Source organism: Saccopteryx leptura, chromosome 5 (genome assembly GCF_036850995.1).
Source record: "Saccopteryx leptura isolate mSacLep1 chromosome 5, mSacLep1_pri_phased_curated, whole genome shotgun sequence".
Lineage (NCBI taxonomy): Eukaryota > Metazoa > Chordata > Mammalia > Chiroptera > Emballonuridae > Saccopteryx > Saccopteryx leptura.
In genome coordinates this window covers 220785229-220798027 of record NC_089507.1, presented here as the reverse complement: position 1 = coordinate 220798027, position 12799 = coordinate 220785229, and the positions used below count along the sequence as shown (strand labels likewise).

The following is a 12799-nucleotide window of genomic DNA, read 5'->3' as shown; positions in this document are numbered from 1 at the left end:
GTTCAGGGCTCGGGTGGGGAATATGTCCCTAAACCTCTTGAGACCTCTGCTCTCCTGCCATCCACCCCCAAGCTGTGGTTTGTTTCGACCTTCCTCTGGCATGAGTGCATGAAGGGACTGCCTGTTGCCCATCCACCTACCCCCGCACGTCCTGACAGCTCTCAGCAGCAGGGAAGGGGTACTGTGGGTGGACAGCAGGCATGACCACCCAGAGGCCATGCCCAGGCATGCTCTCCTCCTGTCCTGTCCCTGTACGGACCCCCTAGACTTTCTTACCTCTCAAGCCCCCAACTCAGCTGCCCCATGCCTTGGGTTCCAACCACATCAAACCAGTTCCCCTACCTGAACCCTGGGCCTCATTCCAAGGCCTACACAGCAGGAGCCCAGGGATATGACTGCTCCATCCAACATATATGCTCCCCTCAGAGGCTCCTCCACCAGTGTTGGGACACCCATGTGCTCAGAGCGGGACCCTGGGGTTCCCTGGACCTTCCTCAACCCCATTCTGTCCAAGCCTACTCCTTCAGCCTCAACCACACAGCATCCCCCCAACACACACCACCCTGCAGGGCTTTCTCAATCCATTCTAACATCTCTTCTAAGCTCAGATCCTCTGGCCACACTGCGCCAGTTTCTAAGTCCACGCTCTTGCCCATCCTCCCAGCTGGAGACCCCCCCCACTTCACACGTGGAACAGTCCATTGGGCATTCCAGCAACACAGGCATCACCCTCACACTCAGAGTGTGGCCCCCAGGTCTGCACCTCGTGGCCGGGAGCCTGTTGGAAGCAAGCTGGAAGCTGAATGCACACGGAGGTCCAGGAGCCTCGTTCCCATGCTGCACACGGGGCACATCGGGAATAACCACGCTTTACACTTCCTAGCGTATGGCCTGAGCCAAGTCCTGTGACCTCCTCTGGGTGCCTCAGTTTCTTCACCTAGAAAGCAGGAACAGGTCCTGCTGCCCAGACTAAATGTTAGCACATGGGTGGCTGGAGCAGGGTCAGCTCCAGTGCCCTGACCTTGTCACACGACTGCAGCACCATGAAGCCAAGCCCACTGGGCAGGCAGGGCGTGCTGCCTCTGCTCCACACCCAGCGCAAGGGCTGCTTTGCTACCTCCTGGGCGCATCACCTATCTGGAAGAAGTGTGGTGATAGGTGTTGAGTCCCCCAGGTGTCCGCCCTAGGTGCTGTACCTGACCTACGTCACCCCTCGTCCACACAGGAGGGGCCACAGACCTCAAGTCTACGCAGCTGTGTGTCGGGGAGTTCAGGGATTAGCACCTCACTCTGCCAAGCAGATGCAGGATTCCAGGGCACAAGGAAGTAGGTCCCTAGCCAGCCTGTCCAGCCCCACAGAAGGGGCCATGGCCACCCCTCCCAGGGCCACAGGAAATGGCGTGTCCCGCTTGCAGCCAGGGCCAGCGACTCTGGCTTCCCTTCAGGCCCGTTTCCTTTATCCGGCTGTTTTGCTCTGAATTCACAAAGCTCAGCCTTCCCCTCCCCTCCATTTCCACCCCTTCCCCCACTCCAGAGTCGAGCAGGACGGATATGCAACGCTCTAGGGCCCACAGGCGTCCCTCCCCACACCTCCCCGCCCACCCCAGCCTCGGACTGAACAGGAGTCAAGCTCTGCAGACGCCCCCTGCTGCCCGAGGCAGGGAGTGCTGTTTTCATCCAGGTGGAGCGGGAAGTAGACCCCACCTCCGGCGCCCCCAGCACCCACTCCCAACCAAGGACCAGAGCCAGGGGAAGCCCCAAGCAGCAGGTGAAGGGATCAAGAACTGGACCTGCAGCACCATCTGTTTATTGAGGCCTCACTCGGGTGGGGGGCAGCTTGGTACTGGGCAGGGTTCACATCTCCTAGACCGGGTCCCGCCGGGGACCACGGGCCAGGATGAGACCCTGGCGGGAACCAGTGGTCAGCTGAGGTCAACACGGAGAGCCCTCGGTCGTCCACAGACGAGGCTCCTTCCTAGGCCCCGTGCAGGGTGAGCGGGAAGCCTCCTTGGCTAAGGCGCGCAGCGCAAAGAGCTTCTCCCAGCAGGTGGCGACGGCGTCCAGCGCTCGCAGGAGAAGCCGCCTCCGGCTGCCGCGACGCCCGCCGGGACGCGTTTGGGGCCATGGGCTCCGCTGTCCAGAACGGGGCGGGGTGGTCAGCGAGTACACCTGGCTCTTGCGCCCGCCCCCCACAGCTCACGTCCAGCCCCCCGGGGAAGGGCGTGGCGGTGTGGTCAGTAGGCCCACGTGAGCCCCAAGCCGTGGGAAGAGAGGGCTCAGGTTTTAGACCCGCACACAGTCGGGACGCACACCTGGCGCAGCATCTGGCAGTGGTGCCGCATCACCGCCTCGGTGCGCAGGGCCACGGTCCATACCGCTTTTTCCAATGCCCCGCGGCGGCCCCCAGCCACCGCCCCACGCAGGGTACGACTCAGTGATGCGATGGACACTAGAATACTGTGCTCCTAAGGAGGAAAGGGAGGAAATCGGGCTGGGGGAAGAGCCCTACGGGGAGACGCAAGGAAAGAGGCTCGAGGACGTGTTGGGGGCGTCTCTTCCATACCTTCTGGGCACTGCAGGAGACTCCCACCCGACCCTGCCGCCGGGGGGCCGCAGCTCCAGTCTGGTTTTTCTGCGTTACATATAGATGTCTGGAGCCTGGCCCGCCCCCTGCAGCTCCTGGCCCAACCCGCCTCATGGCAGCCTGTAGATCCTTGAAGATGACAGCTTGGTAGTGACGGAGCACGTCCGGGACGCTGCAGGTGCGCAGCCTGCTGGGCACTGGTGCGATTCCCAGAAGCGCCACCAGGAGCGCCCAGAGCATCGGCTTAGGAGGCACCTGAAAGGCCACCAGGGTCAGGGTGGGGCACCAGGCCTGTGGAGGGGGATGTCCCCTCCAGCGGCCTCACAGGCGCCCGTCCCCCAGCCTGGGGGAAATCTCCAAGCTGGTGTAAAATGCAGGTGTCACCATGCCATCCAACAAGGGGTCTAGACAGGCCACACACACTCCTGCTGTTTCAGCGCCAGACCCAACCGACAGCTTGTTGGTTCGAGTATTGTCCAGAAGTGCAGAAGTTGCTGGATCCCCGGTCAGGGCACACAAAGGAACAGGTCAATATTCCTGTCTCTCTCCCTCCTTTCCTCTCTCTACAAAATCAATCAACTAAAAACATATTAAAAACAAAAAAACAGGCCTACAAACCAATAGCTCAGTGCAGAGATGTGTGGGGTGAGGAGGGGCTGGAAAGGAGACAGAGGGTTCCAGAGGCAGGAGGGCCAGAGCCCACAAGATTGTGGAGGGCAGGGCTGGCTGAGGCCTGGGGTGCAACGGGGAGCCCCTCCCCACTGCACCTCACCTCTGGCCATGCCTGACCCATCCCCACCCCTCCCAGAGCTGGGCCCCTCTTGCTGGTGCCCCCAGGCAGCACACCGCTCACTTCTGGGCATCCACCCTCCCGCCAGGAGCCGTGGGCAAAACCACCCCCATCAGTGGCTTGCTACAACCAGCTGAGTCAGGAAATGGGTCCCCTGCACCCCTGACCCAACCAGGACAGAGGTGAGGGCTCAGAGCTCAAGGCCACACCCCTTTGGAAGGGGAAGGCTTGGGGAAACCCCCAGAGGTGGAGGGAGGGGACCACAGTGTGATCCACCAGATATTCCGTGTAAAGCCTCCCCCCTTCCTCAGAATGGAGAGGACCAGCTCTCACGGGTAGAAGCCCCTATCCCCAAACTGACGCATCAAAAAGTTCTGCCTCCTGTCTCCCAGCCCCCAAACCCACCCTCACGCCCCAAGATGGAGTCTGACAGCCGACTGGAAAATTAATCATATAAACCGAGCGAGACCAGGACTCGACTCCGCTTCCCAGCCTTGGCAGAGACCCTGCAAAGCAGTAGTACCTCAACCGGCAGCTAGACCTGGTGTCTGCAGGGATCCAGGGATCCTGCACGGGGCACTGGCAGCCAGAGGAGCAGATGCAACGAGCTGTGCCCCTTCTCAACCCCAGGACGCGCTAGGTGTGATGGCCGAGGAGTCACCTCTGCTGGCCGTGGGTCAGAGGGCACAGTGACAAAAGAATGAGTTGGTACTGCAGGGACATCCAAGTGGGCAAGCTGGTTGCCCGGGGTCCTCAGACGGCCTGTCTTTCCCATCCCCACAACACACACCAAGGGCCCCAAGGCACAGGCCAGCTCAGCCCGTGAGGACAAGGCAACCAGCAGACTCCCTGCCTCTGACACACCGGGAAAGGCCAGGCCCAGCACCCAGGCGACAGAACCAGGGGATTTCCTGGTTGGTCGGTTGGTGGGGCTCAGCGGACGGACAGCCTTTCCTGGGCTGTACAAGCTCCCAGCCCACGGAGTCCCCTTCCCAGTGGCCCAACGCTGCTCACCATGGGCCTCTCAGGGTCAGCCCTCCCTCACTCCCGCCAGTGAGCCTCCACCATGATCCAGGGTCCTCAGGTGGGGTTGCAGCAGCCTCCTCAGGTCCAGCTCCAAGCCCAGCCAGGGCTTCCCTTGCACCAGGGCGGCTGTGGCTGCGGCAGGCGGACAGGCTTTTGAAGTTGGCTCCTCCAGCAAAGGAGGGAGGGAGGAGGAGGCCCCAGGATCCCAGCCGGCCCCCTCCCTCTCCCCACCCTCTATCCAATCGCTTCTTCAATTAACCTGACCCCGGACCCAGCAGTGCTGGGCTCTCTTCCCATCCAGCGGGTCCTGGATTGAACCACCAGTCCCAGGGAGATGTGCTGTCAAGGAGGGGGCAGAGTGCCCAGTGGACAGAGGGCAGTACAGCCAGGTAGGGGAGGGGGGCCAAGGAAGTAGGGGCTGCCCCCCCCTTCCATCAGGGTCCTCCTCCGTGGTCTTTCCCAGGAACCCCACCACAGCAGATCCAGGTGAGTGACGCTGAGCTAGCCCCGGGGCGGCCAGCCCTGCACCCTCACACCCAGGGGTTCTGCCCCAGCAGGTCCCTGGCGTGGGGCTTCCCAGCACTTAGCAGCTGCCCCTTCTGGCTGGGCCACAGCGCCCAGCATGGCCCACAGAACAGAGGCAGCTGCTGGAACCCAAGCTGAAATGTGTTTCCGCAGGGAGAAAAGCACTTTAACTACCTCAAAGCCTTTGAGAAAACGGGTCCCAAGATATTCACATGTGGGTAACTCCAATGCTCTGGAACTTTCCAAGGGCCCTGCAGGAGACCTGACCCGACAGCAAAGCCAGAGAAGGTGCCGAGGAGAAGCCACGCCCCACTCAGGGCACAGAAGGCCATCCACAGCCCATGGCCACAGCAAGTCACTGCCCCTTCCTGGACCCTGGTTCCTGCAGCACCGCGTGGGCTGGCTCTAGGACTCGCTCTGCAGTGTGTGGAGCAGACCGCTTTGCCTTCTCCAGAGGGGAAAGGAACCCTGAGCCACAGCCACTTGCCTCTCCTGCAAGGGGCCTCAAGAGGTCCTTTGTCCTCACATCTGCCAAGGGGTCCCAGGTAATTCACTTTTTAACTTATAACTGAGGACAGCTACAAGTGCTTGAGGAAAACTGATGATGATAGAGTAGCAAAAACAGACCCACCTACAAACATGAGAAAACGTCGTACTCGTGACGTCTTCCCCCAACCCAAGCCCAGGGGGCCTCCCAGCACCCCCTCAGCAGCTGGCTCTGGGAGCCCTTGAGGACGCAGGCTGTGTTTGCACTCAGACTCAGGAGTCGCCCACTCCGGGACCTGTGGCGGGTGCCCTCCCCCAGAGCAGCATGCACATCCGAGGGACAGATAGGTCACCAAGGAATGTGCATTCCACCACCTTCTCCACCAAACCCCGCCGAGTCATGCTTCCTGAGACTCCCCACACACGAGAGCCATCGAACCCCTACAGACTGGACAGGAGCAGCAAATGCACACGCCAGGAGCCCAGAGAAAACCAGTGGTCGCCAACCCTACACGCTACCTAGAAAAACTTTAATTCCAGAGCAGGACAGAGAGCTCGGAACCCCTCCCAGCCCACGGCAGGCCCGCCTGCCCGCCCCCGAGCTGCCCCGGGACCCGCGCCCACAGGAGCTGCACAGTCAGAAGGTGTTCTTGATGTGTGCGGCCACCAGCACGAGGATCTCCCCGATCTTCCTCTGCCAGTTGGCGATGTCCTTGGACACGGCGCACCACAGCTCCCCGTGCCGGGGCTCGGCGTTCTCGCAGCGCCGCCTCACCTCCTCCCGCTGCTCCTGGGGGGACCGGCGGGCTCTTGAGACAGGGCTCCTCCCCGGTTCTTCCTCACGCCAGCCCACCGTGCCCTCCCAGCCCCTGCCCAGGCCCTGGGGAGCAGTCCCCACTGCACCCCACTGGAATGACGACCTCGGGGCAGGCCTTGGCACAGATGCAGAGCAGAGTCAAGCCCAAGTCCACTTCCCATGGGCACCCCACTCTGTGAACCCACCTCTGACAACTCCCAGTCGCCCTGGAAGCCATGCCGGGCTCAGGCCCAGGAAAACAGACCCACGGAGGCACAGGGACCACTGTCAGGGCCCAAACTCCATTCCGGTTTCTACCGTGACCCCATGCCATCGCCACCTCACTCACTGAGATGCTAACAGACCCCCAACAGCCCAAATACCTCCCCTTCAGGCTGAGAGGCTACAGAACGGTAGCCACGAAACAGCTGGGGAGGTGGACACTGTCAGAGCGTGCTGTCCGTCTCTGCCTCCCTCCTTCCCACACCCTCGGAGCCCCCTCCCCACGGGGTGCAGACCTCTGTGCCGTGCTGCAGCTCGAACTTGTAGAAGAGCGCCCAGGCGTCCCCGAGGTCCGAGTCGATCTTCACGGTGCGGTGGAACCACTCCCTGGCTTTGGTGATCTTCCGCTCGCTCCAGAACAGCCTGCGGGAAGCAGGGCGAAACCCAGGGTGAGCCGCCGCGGAGGCCGGCTGTCCTCCCAGCGTGGGACAGCACCAGCCTGGGGACCTGAGGCGGCACCGTCAGCTCTGTCCTCCCAGCGGGGGACAGCACCAGGCTGGGGACCTGAGGCGGCACCGTCAGCTCTGTCCTCCCAGCGGGGGACAGCACCAGCCTGGGGACCTGAGGTGGCACCGTCAGCTCTGTCCTCCCAGTGTGGGACAGCACCAGCCTGGGGACCTGAGGCGGCACCGTCAGCTCTGTCCTCCCAGCGTGGGACAGCACCAGCCTGGGGACCTGAGGCGGCACCGTCAGCTCTGTCCTCCCAGCGGGGGACAGCACCAGGCTGGGGACCTGAGGCGGCACCGTCAGCTCTGTCCTCCCAGCGGGGGACAGCACCAGCCTGGGGACCTGAGGTGGCACCGTCAGCTCTGTCCTCCCAGTGTGGGACAGCACCAGGCTGGGGACCTGAGGTGGCACCGTCAGCTCTGTCCTCCCAGTGTGGGACAGCACCAGCCTGGGGACCCGAGGCGGCACCGTCAGCTCTGTCCTCCCAGCGTGGGACAGCACCAGCCTGGGGACCCGAGGCGGCACCGTCAGCTCTGTCCTCCCAGCGGGGGACAGCACCAGCCTGGGGACCTGAGGTGGCACCGTCAGCTCTGTCCTCCCAGTGTGGGACAGCACCAGCCTGGGGACCTGAGGCGGCACCGTCAGCTCTGTCCTCCCACAGGACACTGAGGACGGGCCAGGCCACCTGGAAGTCAGCGCAGGTCATGAACCTGGAGCCGTCCTTCAAGTGTCTAACCAAACTTTCTTAGTGCCTCCTCCCCCCACCCAAAGAACATCCGACTTTTCCTCTGGGTAAAATGAGGTGAAACTGACAAAAACTGAGCGAAGGTTGTCAGGGAAGGAAGAGCAGCTCCGGCCACTCCCGCCCCCCAAGCAGCACAGGGCCCTGCGCCTGCAGCAGAGGCAGACACCTGACACGGGCCACGCAGCCCCCCCCGGCCCCCCAGAGGCACTGAGGCACGGAAGGCCAGGACAGCACTCCAGGCAGCGGTTGGGCTGGTGTGTTACCAAACAGAATAATTTTATGCTCTGATAGCTTGATTGTTTTTTAAGCCTTGTGGCATTCTTAATTGCTTGGTGTTAGATAAACTGTGATTTAAAGAGCACAAACCCAGATAGCAGACACATAGAACACCGGCCTGGGAACAGAAAGGAGTGACTTATTTACTTTAGCAAAGACTTTTACAAGGTTTTATGGTTGCCATATCTGAGTGTCACACATAAAAGTCACTCTGGGAGGCGGAAGCACAGGGCAGGAGGGAGGGCGCACCCGACTGGACCAGGCTGGGCCCTGGGACCCGTGGAAAGCCCTCGTCTCCAAAGCAGTGGAGAGGAGGCACTGGCAGGACCCGAGGAAGAAGGGTCACAGCCGCCTACGGGCACCTCCTGGGGGCACCATGCCCCCGCTCAGGCTGCCACGGCCACAGGAGCTGGTGGGCCACGTGTACGTCTCCGCCAGGTGAGAGCCCTGAGCAGCAGCCCCAGGGCCTGGCCTCCTCCGAGCACACCCAACCTATGCCCTTGCATGGGTCCCATCCCTCTCAGGAAGTCACCTCCCAGAAGGCTCTCAAGACCCTCTGCTCACCAGCCACCAGCCACCACCTCACCCATTTCCCCAAGGCCCTGAGCTTTCTGCCACGCCCAACACACCATACACCTTCCCAGGGAGTCCCTGATCCAGAATCTGAAATACAAGCTCATGGTGTGAGGTTACTTGCTGACCTCCTCTTGCCCTCAAGACTATGCGCCCTGAAGGAGGTGGCCTCCAGCGCGTGATCTCTGTTCCTGTTCCCAGGCACACTGACAACTGGATCAGTGGCCCCAATGGCACTGGGTCCAGGAGCAAGAGTCTGGTTTCTCATCAAAACGGTGCAATCTCCTTGCTTACAGCCCTTTTTAACCAAAGGAACTTTTTTTGTGAATGAAGTTTTGCGGAGACTATCAGCAAGTTTGTCTCCTGAAACCCAGGGCATGAGTTTGTGTCAACTACGAAGTGGCAGACACAGAGTGGTCCCCTCAGGACACCGGACAAGGGGCAGACAATCCTGGGGCATATGTCACACAGTCTCTGCCCAGAGATGCACTAGCCTCAAATCAAAGCCTAAGTGCTTTGTCACAGAGCTCTGGTGGCCAAGGACCAAGAAAGCCTGCCCAGTTCTAGTGACCAGCCAGACCCCAGCGAGAGGCCTTTGGGCCAGCAGCCCCGGAGGGACTCCCACTCACTTGGCCACGGCCAGCAGGACGTGGGGGTCATGCTCACACTTCTTCAGGGCATCGACGCTCTTGGTCTTCCTCTGGGGCCTGGCCTCGAGGAAGATGGCTTCAGACCACAGGACCCCTGCAATTCAGACACAAGGTGCTGCACCTCAGACTCCCACCTCGGCTGAGAAACATGCCCGCCCACGCCCAGCTGCCCAGGAGAGGCCTGTGAAGACCTGAGCAGTGTCCTGCTGAGGGGAGAACCACAGAGGCCATGTGTGCCCAGCCATCCTGCTGCCCACTGAGACCTCGTGGCCCTGGAGGCTCACACTGGACAACCTTCTGGGGTGACTGGGTCAAACGTAACAAGGTTACTCCCACGGACTCATAATTCCACATCTAAGAACTTACTGTAACAAAAGCATCAGAAAGCTGGTAAAGATTCATGCGAAATAGTCATATTTAACAGATTAAAATTGAGCAGGTGAGTGGTGACTTCTGTCATACGTAACTGCATAAAGCCACTAAAAATTACACCCCTGAAGATTCTATGATGAGAAATTCTCATAAAGTCTTCATCTTAAAAAAAAAAACGGCACAGAACTGAACACCTTGCGTGACTTTACAGAGAAACTCACAGACTTGGAGCAAGATAGCACAAATTAAGAAGAAATGACAGACCTTCAGAGCAGAAAGTCAAGCTCCCTGACCGAGACGGAGTTCAGTTCCCAGGTCTCGACGACCCAGTGCAGTGAGCCGTCTGGCTGGAGTAACTCGCGTAGACAAGACCGCGGGGCTGCGCCCTCAGTGGTGCCGTGCCCTGTCTGGGGCCCCGGACCCTTACCAGAGCTGGGGCACTCCTGCAGCGCCTTGGCCATGAGCGTGTTGGCGATGTTCTTCAGCCCTGCACGGTACTCCAGCCTCACAGACTCCAACCTGAGGACAGAGGTCCGAGGGGAAGGTCCAGCACCTGTCCATAGATGGCCCAACCACAGAGCCGCAGGGCCGGAGCTGCCCACACTACCGTGCAGTGAGATGCTGGTGACACTCACTGCTGGGCCCACTATGACGGCCCTGTGTGGATGCCTGGACCCTGACACCATCAGAGCAGAGGAGGCAGGCTGGGTGAGGACACAGGCACGTGGGCTGCTCGGATGGTGAGTGCACAACAGCAGTGGTGTCTCCTTAGCTCTCGGCCCCACGCTCCAGCCTGGCACTCGGAGCCCTGCACTGCACCTCTGTGCCCCACGCTCCAGCCTGGCACTCGGAGCCCTGCACTGCACCTCTGTGCCCCACGCCCCAGCCTGGCACTCGGAGCCTGCACTGCACCTCTGTGCCCCACGCCCCAGCCTGGCACTCGGAGCCCTGCACTGCACCTCTGTGCCCCACGCTCCAGCCTGGCACTCGGAGCCCTGCACTGCACCTCTGTGCCCCACGCTCCAGCCTGGCACTCGGAGCCTGCACTGCACCTCTGTGCCCCACGCTCCAGCCTGGCACTCGGAGCCTGCACTGCACCTCTGTGCCCCACGCTCCAGCCTGGCACTCGGAGCCTGCACTGCACCTCTGTGCCCCACGCTCCAGCCTGGCACTCGGAGCCCTGCACTGCACCTCTGTGCCCCACGCTCCAGCCTGGCACTCGGAGCCTGCACTGCACCTCTGTGCCCCACGCTCCAGCCTGGCACTAGGAGCCTGCACTGCACCTCTGTGCCCCACGCTCCAGCCTGGCACTCGGAGCCCTGCACTGCACCTCTGTGCACAGCCTCCTGGGCAGAATGCCATCCTCACTCAACAAACTCCTCTTCATCCCTCAAGGTCTTGCCCAGATGTCACCTCTTCCATGAAGTTGCTCTCTGGCTTCATCCACCCTTGATCCCCCATTAGAACCTAGCTTCCTGGACACACCCTCTCAGAGCACAAATTAAACTGCATCAAACTACCTACAGGCCCCTCTGAGCACCTGGGCTAAACTCCCAAGGAAGAGACATGTCTCCACATGGCCGGCACCTGCCCCTCCCCACAGAGCCCGAGTCTAAACGCTGTGCAGAGAGCTGCCCCGAGCGTGCGCTGGCACGACTCACCACAAGCCAGGGTTCTTTGCGTTCTTCAGGCGAGATTTCTCCAAAATGGCCCGAGCTCGGGTCAGCTGCCCAATCTTCTCCTCTAGCCGGGAAAGCAAAAGCCACAGGGGCGTGGAGTGGGGACATTTCTTCAACTGTGGCCAAAAAAGAAAGACAAATAAGAGAGAGAGAGGGATTTGGCTGGTGTCTGGGAGGGACTTTGACAGCGATGGCCAGCTCAAGCCAGGGGTCAGGCTGCCTGTGTCCATGGAGACTCACCACTTCATATCTCGGTTGAGGTTTTCTGTGCATGAGTTTGCTGGGCACAGGTACGTACAGGGCGCGTGTGTTACGTGCAGAGCTATGCTGGGCACAGGTTCGTACAGGGTGCGTGTGTTACATGCAGAGCTATGCTGGGCACAGGTACCTACCGGGCGCGTGTGTTACGTACAGAGCTATGCTGGGCACAGGTACGTACAGAGCTATGCTGGGCACACGTATGTACAGGGTGCGTGTGTTACGTGCAGAGCTATGCTGGGCACAGGTACGTACAGGGCGCGTGTTTTACGTGCAGAGCTATGCTGGGCACAGGTATGTACAGGGTGAGTGTGTTATGTGCACAGCTATGCTGGGCACACAGAGGAACTGTAGCCTGCACGGCACTGAGCACAGCACACAGCTCTCAAGAAGCCCAGGAGTCCAGGGGTGTCGGAGACAATCCAGCACGCCCAGAAGGAAAGGCAGTGCAGGGTGTGAGGGCGAAGGCGCAGCGGGGCCCCCAGGTGTGCAGCACAGAGCTCACCCCCTGGCTGTAGGCCTCGCGAGCCTTGTCCGTCAGCCCCTCCTGCTCCTCGATCTGCCCCTTCATCATCCACAACTTGGGGAAATCCTCGTAGTGCTTCAGGGCCTCCTCGCACAGCTCCTGCGCGGCCTCGATGTTCCCCAGCACCCACTCCAGCTTCACGGACTTCATGAACACCTGGAGACAGGTGCACATCAGGCAGCTGCCCCTGCCTTGCTCCATCTGGACGGGACAGCTGGTCAACCCGGCTCTGGCCCAGCCTCTACCACTGGGTCGGGCTGGGCTGGCACCTTTGTGGTACCTGCTTAAGGTCAAGAACAGGTCGTCTGACCTGCCGCTCTTGACATCCCATGTAAACTGTCTGGTGGCTGTGGAACCAGGAGGGCACACACACGGGGACGTTTTAAAGTGAGGTCTGAATAAAGGGACCTAGAGCGTCAGGGCCTCAGGGCCTCGTGCACACCCCCCCCCCCAACACCGCAGACAGGAGGGCTCCACGTGGCAGGGCCCCTCTGCTCACCCGGGCCTCAGGGCCTCATGCCCCCCCCACACCGCAGAGGGGGGCTCCACGTGGCCGGGCCCCTCTGCTCACTCAGGGCCTCGTGCCCCCCCCACACCGCAGACGGGGGCTCCACGTGGCCGGGCCCCTCTGCTCACTCAGGGCCTCGTGCCCCCCCCAACACCGCAGACAGGAGGGCTCCACGTGGCAGGGCCCCTCTGCTCACTCAGGGCCTCGTGCCCCCCCCAACACCGCAGACAGGAGGGCTCCACGTGGCAGGGCCTCAGGGCCTCAGGGCCTCGTGCC

The 12799-nt window shown here is 61.3% G+C and overlaps 2 protein-coding genes across 2 annotated transcripts in view; both read right to left on the bottom strand.

Annotated features, from left to right (window-relative positions):
* Positions 1-1785: 1785 nt before the first annotated feature.
* On the bottom strand, positions 1786-3743 carry C5H20orf204 (chromosome 5 C20orf204 homolog). Its single transcript, XM_066386379.1, has 3 exons — positions 2564-3743; positions 2313-2465; positions 1786-2133 (listed from the first exon to the last, which is right to left on the bottom strand). Exons 1-3 carry the CDS (start codon positions 2822-2824, stop codon positions 1933-1935), a joined length of 615 nt encoding a protein of 204 aa, XP_066242476.1. The 5' UTR covers positions 2825-3743; the 3' UTR covers positions 1786-1932.
* Positions 3744-5922: 2179 nt separating this feature from the next.
* Positions 5923-12799, bottom strand: part of PRPF6 (pre-mRNA processing factor 6) — a 33322-nt gene continuing 26445 nt past the window's right edge. Inside the window, exons 16-21 of the mRNA XM_066384470.1 lie at positions 11995-12171; positions 11214-11347; positions 9980-10071; positions 9160-9274; positions 6726-6852; positions 5923-6201 (exon numbers count right to left, since the gene is read on the bottom strand). Of these exons, the coding sequence (XP_066240567.1) occupies positions 6049-6201; positions 6726-6852; positions 9160-9274; positions 9980-10071; positions 11214-11347; positions 11995-12171 (798 nt within the window). The 3' untranslated portion in view covers positions 5923-6048. The remainder of the gene's footprint in view (positions 6202-6725; positions 6853-9159; positions 9275-9979; positions 10072-11213; positions 11348-11994; positions 12172-12799) is intronic.

Coding starts and splice junctions, on each gene's coding strand:
- C5H20orf204 (XM_066386379.1), bottom strand. CDS start 2,824: ATGCTCTGGGCGCTCCTGGTGGCGCTTCTGGGAATCGCACCAGTGCCC. Junction 2,466..2,563: donor TCTCCTGCAGTGCCCAGAAG/GTATGGAAGAGA, acceptor TTTCCTCCTTAG/GAGCACAGTATTCTAGTGTC. Junction 2,134..2,312: donor ACTGCCAGATGCTGCGCCAG/GTGTGCGTCCCG, acceptor CGTTCTGGACAG/CGGAGCCCATGGCCCCAAAC.